This window comes from Protomyctophum bolini (genome assembly GCF_963924005.1).
Source record: "Protomyctophum bolini genome assembly, chromosome: 8".
Taxonomy (NCBI): Eukaryota; Metazoa; Chordata; class Actinopteri; order Myctophiformes; family Myctophidae; genus Protomyctophum; species Protomyctophum bolini.
Window position 1 is genome coordinate 3,703,552 of NC_137869.1, and position 23,079 is coordinate 3,726,630.

The following is a 23,079-nucleotide window of genomic DNA, read 5'->3' on the forward strand; positions in this document are numbered from 1 at the left end:
TCAAACTGTAGACTAATGCATGTCAAACTGTAGACTAATGCATGTCAAACTGTAGACTAATGCATGTCAAACTGTAGACTAATGCATGTCAAACTGTGGACTATAATGCATGTCAAACTGTGGACTAATGCATGTCAAACTGTGGACTAATGCATGTCAAACTGTAGACTAATGCATGTCAAACTGTAGACTAATGCATGTCAAACTGTAGACTAATGCATGTCAAACTGTAGACTAATGCATGTCAAACTGTAGACTAATGCATGTCAAACTGTAGACTAATGCATGTCAAACTGTAGACTAATGCATGTCAAACTGTAGACTAATGCATGTCAAACTGTAGACTAATGCATGTCAAACTGTAGACTAATGCATGTCAAACTGTAGACTAATGCATGTCAAACTGTAGACTAATGCATGTCAAACTGTAGACTAATGCATGTCAAACTGTAGACTAATGCATGTCAAACTGTAGACTAATGCATGTCAAACTGTAGACTAATGCATGTCAAACTAATGCATGTCAAACTGTAGACTAATGCATGTCAAACTGTAGACTAATGCATGTCAAACTGTAGACTAATGCATGTCAAACTGTAGACTAATGCATGTCAAACTGTAGACTAATGCATGTCAAACTGTAGACTAATGCATGTCAAACTGTAGACTAATGCATGTCAAACTGTAGACTAATGCATGTCAAACTGTAGACTAATGCATGTCAAACTGTAGACTAATGCATGTCAAACTGTAGACTAATGCATGTCAAACTGTAGACTAATGCATGTCAAACTGTAGACTAATGCATGTCAAACTGTAGACTAATGCATGTCAAACTGTAGACTAATGCATGTCAAACTGTAGACTAATGCATGTCAAACTGTGACTAATGCATGTCAAACTGTGACTAATGCATGTCAAACTGTAGACTAATGCATGTCAAACTGTAGACTAATGCATGTCAAACTGTAGACTAATGCATGTCAAACTGTAGACTAATGCATGTCAAACTGTAGACTAATGCATGTCAAACTGTGGACTAATGCATGTCAAACTGTAGACTAATGCATGTCAAACTGTAGACTAATGCATGTCAAACTGTAGACTAATGCATGTCAAACTGTAGACTACTAATGCATGTCAAACTGTAGACTAATGCATGTCAAACTGTAGACTAATGCATGTCAAACTGTAGACTAATGCATGTCAAACTGTAGACTAATGCATGTCAAACTGTAGACTAATGCATGTCAAACTGTAGACTAATGCATGTCAAACTGTAGAACTAATGCATGTCAAACTGTAGACTAATGCATGTCAAACTGTAGACTAATGCATGTCAAACTGTAGACTAATGCATGTCAAACTGTAGACTAATGCATGTCAAACTGTGGACTAATGCATGTCAAACTGTAGACTAATGCATGTCAAACTGTAGACTAATGCATGTCAAACTGTAGACTAATGCATGTCAAACTGTAGAACTAATGCATGTCAAACTGTAGACTAATGCATGTCAAACTGTAGACTAATGCATGTCAAACTGTGGACTAATGCATGTCAAACTGTAGACTAATGCATGTCAAACTGTAGACTAATGCATGTCAAACTGTAGACTAATGCATGTCAAACTGTAGAACTAATGCATGTCAAACTGTAGACTAATGCATGTCAAACTGTAGACTAATGCATGTCAAACTGTAGACTAATGCATGTCAAACTGTAGACTAATGCATGTCAAACTGTGGACTAATGCATGTCAAACTGTAGACTAATGCATGTCAAACTGTAGACTAATGCATGTCAAACTGTAGACTAATGCATGTCAAACTGTAGAACTAATGCATGTCAAACTGTAGACTAATGCATGTCAAACTGTAGACTAATGCATGTCAAACTGTGGACTAATGCATGTCAAACTGTAGACTAATGCATGTCAAACTGTAGACTAATGCATGTCAAACTGTAGACTAATGCATGTCAAACTGTAGACTAATGCATGTCAAACTGGAGAACCACTGCTTTCAGACACACAAAAAAAAAAATTATCTGAGGTATTATGTCACGTCTCTTCCTGACTCTTTGAAGCATTGTTCCTTCCATGGAGGGTCTACTGTACCTGCAGCTGTTCATTAATGTAAACATGGAGTGATCCTTTTTCCTGTCACTGTGGCGTGCGTGCGTATGTACTTGCGTACGTACGTGCGTGCGTGCACGTCTTGAGGAAATGGTTTCCATTCCATTCAGAGTGCAGTGGGACGCAATGAGCCTCTAGTCTATAGAATGGGATATGCACATCATGGTTTACTGTAAATACTGATGTACAGTACATGCACTACTGTGCATATACTGTACAATTTAGGCATTTAGCAGACGCTCTTAATCCAGAGCGACTTACATTAGGCAAGAACAAAAAGCATGGCAATATATCACATGAATCATATTATATATCTAAGAACGTAACAGTGGAATATCTATATAATGAAACTATGCATGCATACTTTATAGTGCTATTGATTGACTGATTGATTTAAATATTTATTAACAGTTTGTAGAATTACAGTACATTTCAAGCACAAACTCAATACAAAGACTGTTAACTTGTGAGTGGACGACCCAATTAAGCATTACACTTGTTTACAACAGGGTTCAATTCACACATTGTTCAATTCATCAAAACATTTAGAGACGTACGAATAGACACTTCTATGTAGTTAAGGAATAGAAGAGGAATTCATCATATAGGAAGCAAAAAGGGAAAAGATACATATACAGTGAGGGGAAAAGGGGGGGGGGGGGGGTGAGGGAAAAACTGTACATGGGTAGTACAGTCTTATCTATGGGTAAGTCAAAGGTTATGCTGGAAGGATAACATAAAAACCCCCCCCCCAGCGGGTATATGTGTCCATTGTGCTCCTTTCCTCTCTGTGAGTATTGCATAACTGTACGACTCATAAATACGACAATTACACTGTTTTAACAGACGGTTTATATTTAGGCCTAGGCTGGTGGTTTATGGAAAATAGAAAGCAGCTTCTCCAAACAGTCCGTCTGGAGCAGAAGAGAACCGCCTCATGGTGCTTAAAAAAACAGCCATAACAAGTTGTCTTCATCAGGGACGTGTTTTAGAGAGGCTGGAATCCCGTTAAAGAGGGCACTTTTGGACAAGAATAGAGAAAATAGCAGATCTACAAGCTCACAACGCGTCGCGCTGCGACGCGTTGAGAGCTTGTAGATCTGCTATTTTCAGGGGTGCGACCCAGCACTCTTTAGCAGGTGGAGATGCAGGTGTGTAACGACATGGATTTCTAAACAAATTTGTTTCGACGCGAAATACTGTGTTGAAGTTCAGGAGACTTCGGGGAAAAAAAGCAATTATTTTATTTTTATTTAACCTTTATTTAACCAGTAAAATCACATTGAGACTGCGTCTCTTTTACAAGTGGGAACTGGCCAAGAGGCAGAAATAAATATTACACTTCAATACCACATCATCAAAGGTTTTGAACCAGCAAATACAACATCCATAATAATACACCTTAAAATATCTAAACATAAATACAACAAGTCACCTGTCCTACTTTTTTCTTTTTAGTAGCAGGGCAAAATACACCATATACACAAATATACACAATATCCACGATTTTAGCCGATATAATAGATATATAGGCATAAACATAGGCTAGTACATATCCAGACATGTGCAAGTGTTGGATTGTACAAATTCTCCTGAAGGCTGGCATGGAAAGGAGAGGAGAGGCATTTTGCATTTATTTCACCATGTAGTAAACGCTGCATTCATTCGTGGTCTGGACGTATTATTATGTGGGGCAGTTGTTTTACAGACGGGTAAAAGGGCAGGCGCTCAACAAGCCCCCTTTGATGTCTATGTGTGCACAATATACCTGCAGGTCTTTATGCAAGACAGACCCTCCAATCGGCGGCCTGATGACGGGCAATGCCGATAGGCTGGCCTTTTAGACCTCTTCTTTGATAGGCTGGCCTTTTATAGACCTCTTCTTTGATAGGCTGGCCTCAGACCACTGCCTCAGACCACTGAGCCTATATATATAGTGTAGCGGCCAGCTATGGCTGCAGCCAATAGGACTGTCTTGGGGGTGGGACTTTGAGAGTGAGTGACGGGGGTCCTACGGAGAGGCTCTGGGTGCCGGGTAGTTAGGTTGAGAGTGCACGTTTACCTATGAGGAATATAAATGCTGTTGTTGTTACATGAGTGTTCTAAAGGAATAAAGAGGGATCTTTATCGTTGGTAACCACGTCTCTGCCTCCTGTTCCTGGGATCGTTACAATATATATATATAAAGGTTGTGTATGTGTTGTGTTGTTGCACCAGGTGGAGACGGGCAGCAGGGCGGCGGCAGTGAGCCTCCAGGCGGGAGACGAGCTGGTGAACATCAACGAGATCCCGCTGAGTGGATCCCGACAGGAAGCCATCTGCCTGGTGAAAGGATCCCACAAGACCCTCGCCCTGGTGGTCAAACGGTACGGAACAACCCCCCCTTTCCTCCCTGTAGAGACCCTCCACCTGGGAGCTAAAAAAACCCGATCTATAAGCTAGATCGGGCGATCTTTTTTCGCTGCTTTTGTGCTCTTTGTATGTGACTAATTAGTTCATTAATTTATGAAATAAAAGATATGTCACGTGACCGGTGTAAATTTCACCGATAACCCACACCTTCGATCACGTTCTATCATCCTGCAGCCTTGTAGCTCAACTGGGGAAGGGGGAGCGCTTCATTGCTTTACAAACCCATGCCGTGCGGGTGTCTAAGCACCGCCCGTCTCATATGACTGTGAATGTGTGGCTCCAGGCAGCCCCGTAAATACGTCAAGCGCTATTCTCCCGTCACATAGGCTACTTGCCGAGCACAACAAGGAAGTGTTGTGGCTCTGGCTCGCTCGCTCTGGTGGCGCAAAGCGTAGCTACTTTTGTGAATTTAATAGTTTTATTAGGTTAATATTGCTATATGTTTGTAACCGTTTTAGAAAAGCAATAAGCTACGAGCGGTCTCAGGTTACCGGGTATTTTACACTGGCTGGGGGCGTAGGCAGAGGTTTCTGGCCCTGACGGCGACAAAGTCAACGGAGCAACATTGTTGAACATACTTAGGTGTTGTACTTGTGCTACTTTTATACTTACGATAAATCATAGTACTGCTTCCACCACCACTACTCCCTCCCAGCCATGGGTTTATGTAAGGTGGGAAGGTCAGGATACTCCCAGCTATGGGTTTATGTAAGGTGGGAAGGTCAGGATACTCCCAGCTATGGGTTTATGTAGGTTGGAAGGTCAGGATACTCCCCAGCTATGGGTTTATGTAGGTGGGAAGGTCAGGATACTCCCCAGCTATGGGTTTATGTAGGTGGGAAGGTCAGGATACTCCCCAGCTATGGGTTTATGTAGGTGGGAAGGTCAGGATACTCCCCAGCCATGGGTTTATGTAGGTGGGAAGGTCAGGATACTCCCCAGCCATGGGTTTATGTAGGTGGGAAGGTCAGGATACTCCCCAGCTATGGGTATATGTAGGTGGGAAGGTCAGGACTAAAAAGGAAGTATCACCGAATGCAAATGCAATGATCTGTCTGTTCTGACAGTCATCTCTCTGTCTCTGTCTGTCTGTTCTGACAGTCATCTCTCTGTCCCTGTCTGTTCTGACAGTCATCTCTCTGTCCCTGTCTGTCTGTTCTGACAGTCATCTCTCTGTCCCTGTCTGTCTGTTCTAACAGTCATCTCTCTGTCCCTGTCTGTTCTGACAGTCATCTCTCTGTCCCTGTCTGTCTGTTCTGACAGTCATCTCTCTGTCCCTGTCTGTCTGTTCTGACAGTCATCTCTCTGTCCCTGTCTGTCTGTTCTGACAGTCATCTGTCTGTCTCTGTCTGTTCTGACGGTCATCTCTCTGTCCCTGTCTGTCTGTTCTGACGGTCATCTCTCTGTCCCTGTCTGTCTGTCTGTTCTGACGGTCATCTCTCTGTCCCTGTCTCTTTGCGATAAGACCCTCAAAGCACACTCACACACTCACACACTCACACCCCCACACACTCACACACCCACACACTCACACACCCACACACTCACACCCCCACACACTCACACACTCACACACTCACACACACACACACACACACACATGTACACACACTCACTCACACACTCACACACTCACACACACACACACACACTCACACACACTCACACACCCACACACTCACACCCCCACACACTCACACACTCACACACTCACACACACACACACACACACACATGTACACACACTCACTCACACACTCACACACTCACACACACACACACACACACACACACACACACACACTCACACTCACACACCCACCACCGCTCCTACATGTAGACTGAGCGGAGGGGTCTTATCCGGTGCATATTTCCCCTGCGTTAGCGGCATGCTGAATCACTGAGCGCTGCTGAAGGTCTGTGTCCACAATCTGTACATTGTGTTGAGAAACATACAGTAGGTCTCATTGTACCCGCTGGACGTATACGGTACGTGGGCCTGATGGCTGCACCGTACCGTACGGCCTGGGCCCGTTGGATCACAGCATAACGTATACAGTAAGCCTTGAACAAACACACAGAGACGTGTGTGTGTGTGTGTGTGTGTGGTGCCTTATCATAATATATTTTGGTGTTAGCATTATGTTATGCTTTAGCTATTGTAAAAATAGCAGACCTACAAGCTCGTAGCGCGCCACCGAGTGGCGCGCTACGAGCTTGTAGGTCTGCTATTTTTGAAAAATCGAAGAACGACTGACATAGTAAACATAGCTTTTTCAGAAAACTGTCAGGATGTACATTTCTAGAATCTGATCTCAGGTCAGAATGGGACTTGGAAGGGTTTACGGATAGAGAGTACAGTATTGTCCTTGACCATATCTCCGTTCCCTGTTAACCCGTTCTGACCTGAGATCAGATCAGATTCTAAAAAAAAAATGTCTTCTACATCCTGACAGTTTTCTGAAAAAGCTATGTTTCTATATGTCACTCGTTCTTCGATTTTTTCAAAAATAGCAGAACCTGCAAGCTCATAGCGCGCCACTCGGTGGCGCGCTATGAGCTTGTAGATCTGCTATATTCCAATAGCTATAAAGCATAACATAATGCTAACACCAAAAAGGGGTTCCACGCCCCAAATGGGTTAAACTCTTCTCTGCCTTTGAGCACTGTTGATCTCTGGTGATAGTCCCCATGAATCATTACGAGATACCATCATAGATACTCACATTCCTTTCTGCAGATCCTGTTGCACAATACTAGGCCACACAAAGCATGCTGCCGGGAATTATACAAGGCAATGCCAAACTTCTGGGGGTGGCGGTGGGGGGGGGGGCCACGGTATAGAGCGGTGTGTTGCGGTGTCACCTTTACAGCTATAGAAGGTTTCGGGTTCGATTCCCGGCACGGGACGCTGGGGGGGGGGGGGGGTGTATACTGTACTCCGAGTCACTCATCAGCACCCATACCCTATACTGTATGAATGAATGAATGAATGAAATATTTATTTTCGTGTCATGCCACTTTGGCCCATCCCATATGGGATCATATGACACGTTTCACAGAATACACCGAATACAACTGACACTATACAGTCCTTCCTGTTCATACATATTTGTATATTCTTTAAAAAAAAAATATATATATATATATTCATAACGTGGCCATATTTTACATGTAAATGTCCCTCCTCCTCATTGACCAGGCCTTCTCAACGAATGAAGGCAAATTAAAAAGTGTACTGAAACAGGCGCTTCAGTCTCGTCTCGAAGTCCTCCCAACCATACAGATTCATGGTTTGGGTCTATAATCTTATTAAAAAGTCTCTCCCTAACGGAGTTGTATAGAATGAACCGTAAAATAACTAAATGCATTTCATTTTTTCGATTTGCTTTAGATCACACTACAGACTACATAGTCTATCCTCATCCACCTCCATACATATCTACCGGTCTCAATATGCAGTGTGCCAGCTCTAATTTGGTCACACGAGGATCGTTTCTTCTTTTGACATATTATACTGTACATAGTTTTCTGTCTCATCGTAGACCTGTTTTTATCTCACAGTATGTGTGGATTCCGTTGGCAAAAGAACTGGTTGGAATAAGGTGTTCCTTCCACGCGCTACTGTGCGTCCCACTGGGGAAACTCCCCCCCTCCCTCCCTGTCCAGGTGATAAGAAGCAACCTGCTCACTCCTCATGGATTGAAGAATGACCAAAATCCTGGTCTCTAAACTGCCTCCCCCTGGCCAGCCGGGGCGCCTGATGGAGGGGAAAGGAACTGGTTGGAATAACGTGCTCCTTCCACGCGCTACGTCCAACCAGGGAAACTCCCCCCTGTCAGGTGTAAAGGAGCAACTTGGACAATCAGGCATGAAGGAAGCATGAGTTCAAGTCTGTTGCTCTCCCCTTGTCCCCCATGTATGGGGACTAGGTTGGTCTCCCCTTGTCCCCCATATATGGGGACTATAGGTTGGTGGAGGGTGTGTAGAGCCCAGGATCACATTAGATGATTGACAGCTTGTAGGTCTGCTATCTTTTGAAAAATCGAAGAACGACTGACATAGAAACATAGCTTTTTCAGAAAACTGCCAGGATGTAGAAGACATTTTTTAGAATCTGATCTCGGGTCAGAACGTGTTAAGGGTCAATTTGTCACAGGGCAGATGTTTGCTCCATCCATATCGGTTCACATTTTGGTTGTTAGGGCGTCCTCTCTGCAAACAACACGTACAGTACCACTGTAAATCCATGGAACATGTGACACGTTTAAACCTAAACCATGTGTGTAATAATAAAATGCCAAATGTTTATTAATGTTCATAAAATACAGTAGAACACGAGTTCACTCAAACACCTCACGAGAACACCTAGTGTTTGAATTCTAAACACCTATATGACTGACTTTGATTGTAAAAACTAAACACGTTTATGTGTTTAAAAAGTGTTACAGGCGATTATAAACATGTTCTTCTGTTTATAATCTAAACACTGTGACACGTTTAAAAAGTGTTACAAATAAGTGTTTAATACAGTTTATAACCTAAACGCTTGGGTTTCGTGTGGCAGGTTTCACTCTCAAAGTCCACCGCCCGGCACACAGCGAACTAACTTACCCCCCAGCGTGGTATAATTTAACATCTCGTACGACGTATGCGGGTCAATTTTTAATTTGCTCCGTAAAAAGGGTACTAGAAAAACAACAAAAAAAAGTACACAGACCGTTTCTATCTCTCACACACACACACACACACACACACACACACACACACACACACACACACACGCACAGAGGCGTCGTGGGAGGTTGATGACTTTGTTTTTGTTTGTTTTTTTTGGTTCTTGGTAGAGCAGCTGGAGAGCACATTGTGATCTAATTAAAATGTTGTGACATGTACAGTGTTGGATGAATCATTTTCACAGCTCCTCTGAGACTGTACATTTGTACAGTAGTATCAGTAGTTACACACATCTGGAACACGTCGTGATGAAATAAAATGTTATTTTAACTAATTAACTGTATATGGTAGAATAATGTTAACCCTTTTGGTGTTTTATTTAAAGCATTATGTTATACTTTAGCTATATGTCTCTATATGTTTTGATGAATTGAACAATGTGGACCCTGTTGTAAACAAGTGTAACGCTTAATTGGGTCGTCCACTCACAGTTAACAGTCTCTGTATTGAGTTTGTGCTTGAAATGTTACTGTAATTCTACAAACTGTTAATACATATTTCAATCAATCAATCAATCAATCAATGAAAAATATCAGATCTACATGATGAGGGGAATGATTATAAACAGAATGTTTAATCGCCAGTAACACTTTTTAAAAAACACATAAACGTGTTTAGTAGTTTCAGTCATATAGGTGTTTAGAATTCGAACACTATATAGGTGTTCTCGTGAGGTGTTTGAGTTGAACTCGTGTTCTACTGTATTTTATGACAATTAATTAAACATTTGGCATTTTATTATTATTACACACATGGTGTTTAAGGTTTTAAACGCGTCACATGTTCCAGGGATTTACAGTGATAGAATGTGTGAGTGATATTTGTGTCTTGAATCGCTGTTATTTGCAGGGAGTGTAATCTCAGTAAGACGAGACATCCGAAGGATGGATTCATTGGATTGCGGAAGTTGTTGAGAGAAAATAAATCGGGCTATAGGTGGAGAGAGATATCAAATTATTGTCTTTTGGTCCATAATATAAATATTGGGATAATATCGCTTAAACCCTATTCATTGACTGGAGTGGAGTGGAGTCCCCCAGGGGTGTGTACCAGGTCCCCCCCCTCTCATCCTGCCCTGTTTCCTCTATATGTGTTATGGAGTGGTTGGAGTTTCTCTTGATAGTTACCTGCGTGTGTGTGCGTGCGTGCGTGGCTGTGCATGTTGGCCTAACACACATTCCTTCACACACACAACAGCTCATGCTGTCAGAAGGTTGGACCTGAACCAAGGATTATATAAACAAGGATAGGACAGATGTTCCAACCCATAATAGCGTGATGTGCCAGTGCCATAAGGGAGGCAAACTGCAGACACACACGTTTTCGGACCGCGTGTTTTGTCGGCTATTTTCGAAGCAGGGTACCCTAACCCACAATGACTTGTCTTTTATGGTAGTTCTACTGGATCTCTTCTCCACTGGTCCCTCCCTGACATTTAGTTCTACTGGATCTCTTCTCCACTGGTCCCTCCCTGACATTTAGTTCTACTGGATCTCTTCTCCACTAGTCCCTCCCTAACATTTAGTTCTACTGGATCTCTTCTCCACTAGTCCCTCCCTGACATTTAGTTCTACTGGATCTCTTCTCCACTAGTCCCTCCCTGACATTTAGTTCTACTGGATCTCTTCTCCACTGGTCCCTCCCTGACATTTAGTTCTACTGGATCTCTTCTCCACTAGTCCATCCCTAACATTTAGTTCTACTGGATCTCTTCTCCACTAGTCCCTCCCTGACATTTAGTTCTACTGGATCTCTTCTCCACTGGTCCCTCCCTGACATTTAGTTCTACTGGATCTCTTCTCCACTAGTCCCTCCCTAACATTTAGTTCTACTGGATATCTTCTCCACTAGTCCCTCCCTGACATTTAGTTCTACTGGATCTCTTCTCCACTGGTCCCTCCCTGACATTTAGTTCTACTGGATCTCTTCTCCACTAGTCCCTCCCTGACATTTAGTTCTACTGGATCTCTTCTCCACTAGTCCCTCCCTGACATTTAGTTCTACTGGATCTCTTCTTCACTAGTCCCTCCCTGACATTTAGTTCTACTGGATCTCTTCTCCACTAGTCCCTCCCTGACATTTAGTTCTACTGGATCTCTTCTCCACTAGTCCCTCCCTGACATTTAGTTCATTCGTGGTCTGGAGACGGAAGTTGTTTTTTTTGTCACCAGGAAGCAGCCAGTAGTAGAACCTGCTCCCTGGGTGTCCTCTCCTTCTCGTATACTCCTTGTGGACTCCTGTCACCAGGAAGCAGCTAGCAGGGTGTCCTCTCCTTCTCGTAAACTCCTTGAGTCCTGTGTCACCAGGAAGCAGCCAGTAGGGTGTCCTCTCCTTCTCGTAAACTCCTTGAGTCCTGTCACCAGGAATCAGCCAGTAGGGTGTCCTCTCCTTCTCGTATACTCCTTGTGTCCTGTCACCAGGAATCAGCCAGTAGGGTGTCCTCTCCTTCTCGTATACTCCTTGTGTCCTGTCACCAGGAAGCAGCCAGTCCTCTCCTTCTCGTAAACTCATTGTGTCCTGTCACCAGGAAGCAGCCAGTAGGGTGTCCTCTCCTTCTCGTAAACTCCTTGTGTCCTGTCACCAGGAAGCAGCCAGTAGGGTGTCCTCTCCTTCTCGTAAACTCCTTGAGTCCTGTGTCACCAGGAAGCAGCCAGTAGGGTGTCCTCTCCTTCTCGTATACTCCTTGTCTCCTGTCACCAGGAAGCAGCCAGTAGGGTGTCCTCTCCTTCTCGTAAACTCCTTGTGGACTCCTGTCACCAGGAAGCAGTCAGTAGGGTGTCCTCTCCTTCTCGTATACTCCTTGAGTCCTGTGTCACCAGGAAGCAGCCAGTAGGGTGTCCTCTCCTTCTCGTAAACTCCTTGAGTCCTGTGTCACCAGGAAGCAGCCAGTAGGGTGTCCTCTCCTTCTCGTATACTCCTTGTGTCCTGTCACCAGGAAGCAGCCAGTAGGGTGTCCTCTCCTTCTCGTAAACTCCTTGTGTCCTGTCACCAGGAAGCAGCCAGTAGGGTGTCCTCTCCTTCTCGTAAACTCCTTGAGTCCTGTCACCAGGAAGCAGCCAGTAGGGTGTCCTCTCCTTCTCGTATACTCCTTGAGTCCTGTGTCACCAGGAAGCAGCCAGTAGGGTGTCCTCTCCTTCTCGTAAACTCCTTGAGTCCTGTGTCACCAGGAAGCAGCCAGTAGGGTGTCCTCTCCTTCTCGTATACTCCTTGAGTCCTGTCACCAGGAAGCAGCCAGTAGGGTGTCCTCTCCTTCTCGTATACTCCTTGAGTCCTGTCACCAGGAAGCAGCCAGTAGGGTGTCCTCTCCTTCTCGTAAACTCCTTGTGTCCTGTGTCACCAGGAAGCAGCCAGCTGGGTGTCCTCTCCTTCTCGTAAACTCCTTGTGTCCTGTCACCAGGAAGCAGCCAGTAGGGTGTCCTCTCCTTCTCGTAAACTCCTTGTCTCCTGTCACCAGGAAGCAGCCAGTAGGGTGTCCTCTCCTTCTCGTAAACTCCTTGAGTCCTGTCACCAGGAAGCAGCCAGTAGGGTGTCCTCTCCTTCTCGTAAATTCCTTGAGTCCTGTCACCAGGAAGCGGCCAGTAGGGTGTCCTCTCCTTCTCGTAAATTCCTTGAGTCCTGTGTCACCAGGAAGCAGCCAGTAGGGTGTCCTCTCCTTCTCGTAAACTCCTTGAGTCCTGTGTCACCAGGAAGCAGCCAGTAGGGTGTCCTCTCCTTCTCGTAAACTCCTTGAGTCCTGTCACCAGGAAGCAGCCAGTAGGGTGTCCTCTCCTTCTCGTAAACTCCTTGAGTCCTGTCACCAGGAAGCAGCCAGTGTCCTCTCCTTCTCGTAAACTCCTTAAGTCCTGTGTCACCAGGAAGCAGCCAGTAGGGTGTCCTCTCCTTCTCGTATACTCCTTGTCTCCTGTCTCCAGGAAGCAGCCAGTAGGGTGTCCTCTCCTTCTCGTATACTCCTTGTGGACTCCTGTCACCAGGAAGCAGCCAGTAGGGTGTCCTCTCCTTCTCGTAAACTCCTTGAGTCCTGTGTCACCAGGAAGCAGCCAGTAGGGTGTCCTCTCCTTCTCGTAAACTCCTTGAGTCCTGTGTCACCAGGAAGCAGCCAGTAGGGTGTCCTCTCCTTCTCGTAAACTCCTTGAGTCCTGTCACCAGGAAGCAGCCAGTAGGGTGTCCTCTCCTTCTCGTAAACTCCTTGTCTCCTGTCACCAGGAAGCAGCCAGTGTCCTCTCCTTCTCGTATACTCCTTGAGTCCTGTGTCACCAGGAAGCAGCCAGTAGTAGAACTGGTTGTCTTTACAGAAGGAGGAGGGCCCCCCGGGGGGCTTTCCCCTGTCGTCATGCAGCTGTCAGTCACTTCTCCTCTGGGTCACATTTACATCTCCAAACCGCCGGATGATGATGATGTCATCGTAGTTGTGATCTGAGCAGGGTTCGCCGCTCGCCATGCTTCCTGTGCGGTGTGTTGTTGCAGAAAGGTGTGGTCACGCACACACGCACACACACACACACACACACACACACACACACACACACACACACACACACACACACACACACACACACACACACACACCGTGGGAATTAAACATCAGCCCTCGTCTACGCTTACAAAGAGGTGGGCCGAGTACTCGAGTACCCTGCAGTACTTTAGAGTACTCGAGTATACCCTGCAGTACTTTAGATACAGTATTACTCCACCACGAGTGAAGTTCGATCATATTTGTACTTTAGTACTTGGAATATTTGCTTTTAAAAATCTAATATTTAATATGCCTTAGAGTCGTCGTGTAGAGCTGGAGGTCTATAGAACTTGGGATCAGTGACATCACAAAGATGTATACTCTGCAAGCCATCAGTGATCAGTGATGTCACTGATCACATAACCCCAAGTTCTAGACCTCCAGTTGTATGCAAAACAGAAGGGTGGGACTTTTTTATTATTATTTCCACACAACGACTCTTAAGGTATATTAATGAATGACAAAGTTAAATATGTTGAAAATGTTCCCCTATAAGGACAACAAATGAAAGCGAGCAGTGGGAAGACCTTAGGGGGCGGTTTGGGACATATTTAGGCAGGCAGTCATGTAGGTAGGAAGGTGCGAGACCATTGAGAGCTTTATACACAAGTAAAATAATTTTTAATTCAATCCTAAAAACAACCGGAAGCCAGTGCAGTGAAGCCAAAACTGGAGTAATATGAACATAACTGTCAGGATGCAGAAGACATTTTTTTAGAATCTGATCTCAGGTCAGAATGGGTAAAATCATAATGTATTTTATAGTGTACGTTTGGTACAGTCAGAAGTATACAATATTTGAAATGTTTGAATTGAAATGTAGTGGACTATAGTGAAAGTCAGAAGCTTCCAAATAGCCCAAAGTAAATGTACACAGAAAAGTACAGTACTCAGTAAATGTACTTCCATCTCTCCACCAGTGCCTTTTAAGAGAGAGAGAGAGAGAGTTGTTTGACAGCCCGGTCGCCTCATTAACAGATAAAGTGTCGACAGACTCAACACACATGCCTCAACACGACCTGACTGACAGTGTACACACACACACTGTGTGTGTGTGTGTGTGTGTGTGTGTGTGTGTGTGTGTGTGTGTGTGTGTGCGCGTGTGCACAGTCGTATACACATACGCGCACGCACGCAAACACACGCACGCCCGCACGCGGAGTGGTGGTGCATGACACACGATCCGGGCGGAACTCCAAACGGATACTTTTGACGATTGGAATTTTTCGCTTATCTGTTCCTCACCTACCTGTCTCTCTCTCTGTCTCTCTCTCTCTCTCTGTCTCTCTCTCTCTCTCTCTCTCTCTCACCTACCTGTCTCTCTCTCTCTCTCTCTCTCTCTCTCTCTCTCACCTACCTCTCTCTCTCTCTCTCACCTACCTGTCTCTCGCTCTGTCTGTCTCTCTCTCTCTCTCTCTCTCTCTCTCTCTCTCTCTCTCTCTCTCTCTCTCTCTCTCTCTCTCTCACCTACCTGTCTCTCTCTCTCTCTCTCTCTCTCTGTCTCTCTCTCTCTCTCACCTACCTGTCTCTCTCTCTGTCTCTCTCTCTCTCTCTCTCTCTCTCTCTCTCTCTCACCTACCTGTCTCTCGCTCTGTCTCTGTCTCTCTCTCTCTCTCTCTCTCTCTCTCTCTCTCTCTCTCTCTCTCTCTCTCTCTCTCTCTCTCTCTCTCTCTCTCGTCATGAAGAAAGGGAACGTGCCCAATGAAAGCTCTCCGTGCTGACATTACTTTATAACTCCTGGTGGTTCAGCCTAAATGTCAGCCTCTCTGACGGGCCGTCAGAGGCTGCGGGGTTATTATTATTTCCAAAGGTTAAAGCTCTATATTCAGATATTAATCATTGCTTATTAGAGTCTCTCTACCTCCTGAGCCTGCACTGCTGCCCCAGTGAGAACATAAACTCCTGGCCACTCAGAACCAAGTTCAACTTATTATTACGAATTATATTGTAATGACATTTAGAAGATTTAGAACACTTTCCTGGGGGTCTTTATGTGTGTAATATGTGGTTTTAGATATTTTAGATTGTAGCAGTGAGCCTGTTGTCTCTGATGTCATGGACACTGGGCTCACTTCCTTCCTGGACTACATGTTGTCTCAGTAAGACAGCCCTCCCCCTATCCACAAGGAGGAGCAGTGCACCAAAGCATTATGGGAATTGTAGTCCAGGAAGAAAGTGAGCCCCGGGGTCCATGACATCAGAGACACTGCTAAAATCTAAAATATCTAAAACCACATATTACACACATAAAGACCCCCAGGAAAGTGTTCTAAACGTCATTAACACATGTTTTTTTTGCAAAAATGGTGAAGTGTCCGTTTAAGATGACATTACATGCATTACAAAAGGCACAGTCCAGTTCAACCATGGCAGTCGGATATCCTAAATAAACATTGGATCTACAAGCTCATAGCACGCCACCGAGTGGCGCGCTACGAGCTTGTAGGTCTGCTGTTTTTGAAAAATCGAAGAACGACTGACATTTTTAGAATCTGATCTCAGGTCAGAATGGGTTACCCAGACCAGTGTGTGTCCAGTGGAAACCTCGTATGAATCTGATCTCAGGTCAGAATGGGTTAAATGACTAAACTAGAGCAGTCAGATTAGATTCTTCTGCCACGCATCGGATTACATCTTTGTATCTTAACCCCGCAGCCATCCAACCTGCAGGCGTCCCTTCTTTTGGACATGCCATTCGTTCCGTAGAGGGGGGAGAAAAATAACAGATTTACAAGCTCACGACGCATCGCAGTGTGACACGGCGTGAGCTTGTAGATCGGCTGATTTTGCTATTGGAGTGCATGAAGCAGAAGGAAGGCTTGGACTGTGAAGTGGCTGATTGTTGATGTTTAGTTTCCCCCTCCTGGCTTATAGTTACAGAATGACCTCCATCTGTAATGTCTAAAAGATGAAATATGGAGGTTTCTGTCCGTTCCGACGGCGAATGATTTATGCTCTTATGTCCTCAGTTAACATCATGTGACATCATCAGACAGCTAGGGGTCATGCAGGTCATCATGTACAGTGCAGTACTACAGAAACCAAGCGGACCCCCCAGGGCTGCTCGCTAACCGGAGCGTGTCGCGGCTGGAATGTATAAACCGCTAATGACAAACTGCTCCAAACTGGACCCGTTTGGCAGCTCCAACGCACCGTGGCGGGGGGGGGGCACAGTTAGAGTGTGCACGCGCACACACACACAGCACGCACACACACACATCACGCTCGCACAGCACGCACGCTCGCACGCAGGCAGGCGCGCACATGCACACACACACACATGAGAAGAGCATAATGGTCTTTGTAGAGCGAATCAAGTCATCATTGATCCAATCCCCCCCCCTCCCTCTCTAAAACTTGGCGTATAATATGGGAAATAAATCAACCATAACACGATGAAAATAAATACGCTACTGATTAAAAGCTGCAATCCATCACTTATATACTGTACACACGTATTGTAGTGAATTAATGAAACATTCTGTTGAGTAATAAACAGTTGTTCCCAAACCTTTTTCACGTCAAGGACCCCCAAATTGACACGAATTGGCCCCGGGGACCCCCCCATTTGAAACCCCCGTAACGTAAGAGAAGTGGTATTAAGTGAAAATAGCCGATCTACAAGCTCACAATGTGTTGCATCGTACCGCGTAGTTGGCTTGTAGATCGGCTATTTTCACTAGTTTTCTCGGGGGAAATGTCTCTGTTGGGTCACGGGGCTAAAAAGTTTGGGAACCACTGGTTAAAAAAAAGACATGAGTCATTATTTATAACAGACCGTTTAACAGCAAAAACCTCCTCAGGGCTACGTGTGGAGGTGAGAGAGAGCCTGTCATTCTGATGTGCTTTCAGCCGTTCACCTCCACACACCTACCAGGTCTTTAACCCATTCTGACCGGGCACCCATTTTGGTGTTGGCATCATGTTATGCTTTAGCTATTGAAAAATAGCAGATCTACAAGCTCATATCGCGCCACCGAGTGGCGCGATACGAGCTTGTAGGTCTGCTATTTTTGAAAAATTCGAAGAACGACTGACATTTTTAGAATCTGATCTCAGGTCAGAATGGGTTAATCAGACCAGTGTGTGTCCCGTGGAAACCTCGTATGAATCTGATCTCAGGTCAGAATGGGTTAAGGGATGGGTGGGTGGGTGGGTGGGTGAGTGGGTCCCAGACTCTTCTCCCTTCTGGCTCCAGAACTATATGGAATGCACTTCTCATCGCAATCAGAACTGCCATGAGACTCACTCCCAATCTTCTGCCGTATCGTCTGAAAAGGCACCTCATTATTTATTTATTTATATATATATTCCACTGTTAGGTTCTATAGCTTTATACGTATGATTCGTCATGACTATTTTTATGTAGATGTTACATCTACATAAAAATAGTCATCACGAATCATATTACCTTACCATGCTTTTGTTCTTGCTTACTGTAAATCGCTCTGGATTAAAAACCCATTCTGGGCAGGAACCCCTTTTTGGTGTTGGCATCATGTTATGCTTTAGCTATTGAAAAATAGGAGACCTACAAGCTCGCAGCACGCCACTCGGTGGTGCGCTATGAGCTTGTAGATCTGCTATTTCTTTTTTATCGAAGAATGACTGACATAGAAACATATAGCTTTTTCAGAAAACTGTCAGGATGTAGAAGGCATTTTTAGAATCTGAACTCGGGTCAAAATGGGTTAAGAGCGTCTGCTAAAAATGCCTGAATTGTAAATTGGGAGGCAGCCAGGGGGGCTTGACTGTCGGCATGCCACCCAGCCCAGGTGGGTGGGTGGGTGGGTGAGGGGAGGGGAGGGCAGTCAGCCAGCCAGCCAGAGGGCTTGACAGCCGGTATGCCACTCAGCCCAGGAATGTGAAACGCTTCACCTCTCTCACCCCCTGCTGTCATGACTGGACACATTGTGACTGACTGGGGGACCGCTCGCTCAAGACCCCTCCCTCTGTGAGAGCAGCCTGACCTGAAGGCTGGCCCGCCAGGCTGGCCTTACCAGAGGCCTTTTGTGGCGGTTCTTGACAACCGTGCGTCCGACCGACTCCACACCGGGCCCCTGCTACAGACGTATACAGAGACATGGTGCATTTATAGATATAGATTAATCTTGAAAAAGTTTGACAAATTGAGTACTTTTATACTTTGGAGAGGGCAGCGATGTGGCCGAACGGTTTGCGGAGCAGTCTTGATATCGTGAAGGTCGCTATTGTTCGTATCCCCGGACCGGCACGTTAAAAATTACCACCGCTGAAGTGCCCTTTATGGACAAGGCATTGAACCCCTACCATGAAATGTTCTATGAGCAGGGCCTGGCTGTAAACAAGTTCTTGTCGCCTAGTCCAGTTACCCTGGGTAAACATAGTACCTTTCCTTTCCTTAGTCCAGTTACCCTGCAGGGTAAACAGTATACCTTTCCTTTCCTTTTCTTTGGTAATGTAATAATTGTGATGCCAGTACTTTTACTCAAGTAAAACTTTGAATACAACAGTTTTACTTGTTGCTGCCTTTGAGTGGCATGTGCATGCATACAGTGAGTAGCAAATCAAGTGGCAAAGTGAGTTGAACGTTGTTTAATGCAATCAGATATGACTGTTCTGTGTGGATGAATGGGCTGTCAAGGCCAGAAAGTAGTTTTTTGCCACTCGGTAGACGTTCCCGCATAACTTCCGGTGCTTCAGTTCAGGGGTCCTTGAGGGAGTTCCAGGGGGTCCCCCAGCTAAATGATAGTTTGTAACCAAATGGACCCTTTATGGGTCTGTGACTTTGAGAGTGTACAAAATAATGGTTCCATTTTGGTTCCATTTTGTAAAATAACATTGATTTTATAAATTGGGGTTCCCAGAGATATAAATGCCATTAAATGGGGTTCCGTAGCCTATAATGCAGGTCAAACTGGGGGTCCTTGAAATTAAACGGGTTTAGAATCACTGCTAGAGCCGTAAAAAAATCTTCTCTTATGGGGGTCCCTGGCATGTCTTTTTCAAATGGGGGTCCGTGGGCTAGTGAGTGTCAATTTGGGGGTCATTGACATGAAAAACCACTGCTTTAGACTCTAGTGTCTTGTTAATCTCAAAGCCTAGTAGATTAACTCTTTTAGTGTCTTGTTAATCTCAAAGCCTAGTAGATAAACTCTTTTAGTGTCTTGTTAATCTCAAAGCCTAGTAGATAAACTCTTTTAGTGTCTTGTTAATCTCAAAGCCTAGTAGATGAACTCTTTTAGTGTCTTGTTAATCTCAAAGCCTAGTAGATGAACTCTTTTAGTGTCTTGTTAATCTCAAAGCCTAGTAGATAAACTCTTTTAGTGTCTTGTTAATCTCAAAGCCTAGTAGATGAACACAATTCTTGTTGCAAAGCCTGTTCAGGCCTGAACAGCAATATGTTTGTTCTGGAGCTCACACAGCTCACGGACAATTTAGCAATGTCTTAATGGTGCAAAATAAGCTGGACTAACATTGACTCTGCTGAAGAAGACCCCCGTCTAGATAGACCTTAGTCTAGCTTCTTTTTATCTTCTTTTTTTTTAGTTTTTTGCACCATTAAAAAATTGCTAAATTAACCGTGTGCTCCACAAGTATTTTCTTCTTAGTTCAGAATGCACAGTTCCATTTCCGAGAGGCACCGCTGAGGTGTGGATAGCAGGGGTCAGGGGTCAACACTTGTTCGTCTTGTCCGTGGCAAGTTTTACATTTTATGTTTACACACCATTCTAATTAGGGATGTCCCCGATACCATTCTTTCGTTTGCCGGTCCGATCCCGATTTCTGTGTTAGCCGATACCGAATACCGTTACCCAGGGGTCGCGATCCTGAGCGCTGAGTGCCAATCAGTAGCCATCAATACAACAAGCCATGCTGTCATCAAACTGAAGCCAGGGCTAGCGCCTGGTAGCACTACCAGGCTACCAGGCGCTACCGTAGCTCGTAGAGCGGCACAGAGTGCCGAGCTACGAGCTTGTAGATCTGCTATTTTTGAAGAATCGTGAAAACGTGCAAATTTTTTAACATTTTTTTAACTCTGGTGTCCCTGGAACAACATATTTTCAGATGGGCCAATTACATTATAATTTCTGCAGGGTTCTTGACAGAAACAGGTTTTTCAGAAAACTTTTAGGATTTAGAAGCCTTTTTTGTAATGTCTGTTCTCCATGTTCACCGTTTAACCCATTCAGACCCGAGTTTAAAACATTCACTTTGAAAGAATATATATTCAAAGATTTGCGCCACATTTTTTATGATTTTTCAAAAATAGCAGACCTACAAGCTACGAGCTTGTAGATCTGCTATTTTAGCTATAGCTAAATTATAACATAATGCCCAAAATGGGTTAAAATCCAAATGTAGGTTCAGTGTGGCTTTGCAAACTGTACCCAACAAGAGAGGGAAAAACCCTCTCTTGTTCTCGACCGGAGCGAGAGAAAAGAAGCCACATTATCTGTCAGTAAGAAAATGCTGATGAAGAAAGAAAGAAAGAAAAATGTTGATAAAAATACCTTGAAAGCAACTGGTGGCTTGTTGGTCGTTTCTGGCTCACAATAGATCCTTGTGATAATTATTATTTCTTAACTCCAGGCCCAGAACAACTGCTCACTAATCTTCTTGCCTGTCACCAGACAGCTTGTTGGGACGCCAGAGGAGGTTTTAATAAAATAAAGCGAATAGGTCACTCAGGGCCACAAGCTCAGCCTGCAGTCTTTAAACCTATTATTTAAATCATTTTGTGGCATAGAAGATGTGTGTTGTTAAAATGTTTCAAATGTATTCAAACATTTTCGAGATTTATTGTTTATAAAAAAAAAATGTTTTTAAATCTCTGGATGCAACGCATTGTGAGTTTGTAGATGGGCCCGGTCCCGTGAGATCTCAGCCAATCATAATGCATTATGCACACTTATACACTTCTACACTTCTACACAGTCTGCAGGTGTCTGACATAAAGAAAGTATAAGAGCTCAACAGCCATCATCCTCTGATCATTGCTGTTCAAAGTACCGAAGCCAAAGCTACACTGAAAAGCACATTGTATAGTCTGTAGACTGCTCTTCTGTCCAACCAGGCACTGGCCCTGGAGAGATGGATGGTATTGTCTGTAGACTGCTCTTCTGTCCAACCAGGCACTGACCCTGGAGAGATGGATGGTATTGTCTGTAGACTGCTCTTCTGTCCAACCAGGCACTGAACCTGGAGAGATGGATGGTATTGTCTGTATAGACTGCTCTTCTGTCCAGCCAGGCACTGACCCTGTAGAGATGGATGGTATTGTCTGTATAGACTGCTCTTCTGTCCAGCCAGGCACTAGCCCTGGAGAAATGGACAGGTGTGTCATCGAGCTGTGGATCTTCGTTCGGCACAGCTGTGGTTAAGCGGTGGTTATAGAGGAGTGCCCTTTTTTTGCCGAAAGGTGACCGGTTCGATTTCCCCCGGACGGGGCAGGAAACAATCTGGGTCGGGAAGTGATTGCTCATCATCACTCACCCGACACCGCTGAAGTGCCCTTGAGCAAGGCACTGAACCCCCAGTGGAGCTGCTTAGTGGCCAACAGTATAGAGCGTCGCAGTCCCGCCCCCTTTCAGAAAGCGAGTGGCCCAGGAAGTGGAAGCCCCATGCATTCTGCCATCGGCACTTTTAATATAATTTATTTAAAGACGGTTACGCCGCGGACAAAGCCAATTCGGATCGTGACGAATCATGACAATGAACACAATATTTTGGGCCGATCAAATAATTTATAAGACGAAAAATAAAACAAATAGTGTTGTCTCCTGACTTTCTTTTCTTCTTTCTAATGATTTGATCGTCCCAAAATATTGTGTTCATTGTCATGATTCGTCACGATCCGAATTGGCTTTGTCCGCGGCGTAACCGTCTTTAAATAAATTATATTAAAAGTGCCGATGGCAGAATGCATGGGGCTTTCACTTCCTGGGCCACTCGCTTTTCTGAAAGGGGGCGGGGACTGCGGCGCTCTATAGAGCGTCGCAGTCCCGCCCCCTTTCATGACGACGCCAGGCCCAGGAAATTATTCCCGATGCATTTTTCCCCCATAGACATTTCAAAGGGTATTTATTTAAAGACTGTTACGCCGCAGGACAAAGCCAACTGGAGTCGTGACAACTCACGACAACAAACACAATGTTTTGGACCAAACAAATAATTACAAAGAAGAAAAACAACAAAAAAAAAGTGCAGTTTTTTCTTCTTTCTAATTATTTGTTAGAAATAACAAATAATCTTTTTTTTTTACTTTTATATGTTCATAAAGGAGTAGGGAGAAGTAAAA

General features: G+C 44.5%; 1 protein-coding gene across 1 annotated transcript in view; it reads left to right on the forward strand.

The window, feature by feature from the left end:
• Positions 1–23,079, forward strand: part of shroom2a (shroom family member 2a) — a 111,502-nt gene that overhangs the window by 30,982 nt on the left and 57,441 nt on the right. The window contains exon 3 of the mRNA XM_080769662.1: positions 4,355–4,503. Within this exon, the coding sequence (XP_080625788.1) occupies positions 4,355–4,503 (149 nt within the window). The remainder of the gene's footprint in view (positions 1–4,354; positions 4,504–23,079) is intronic.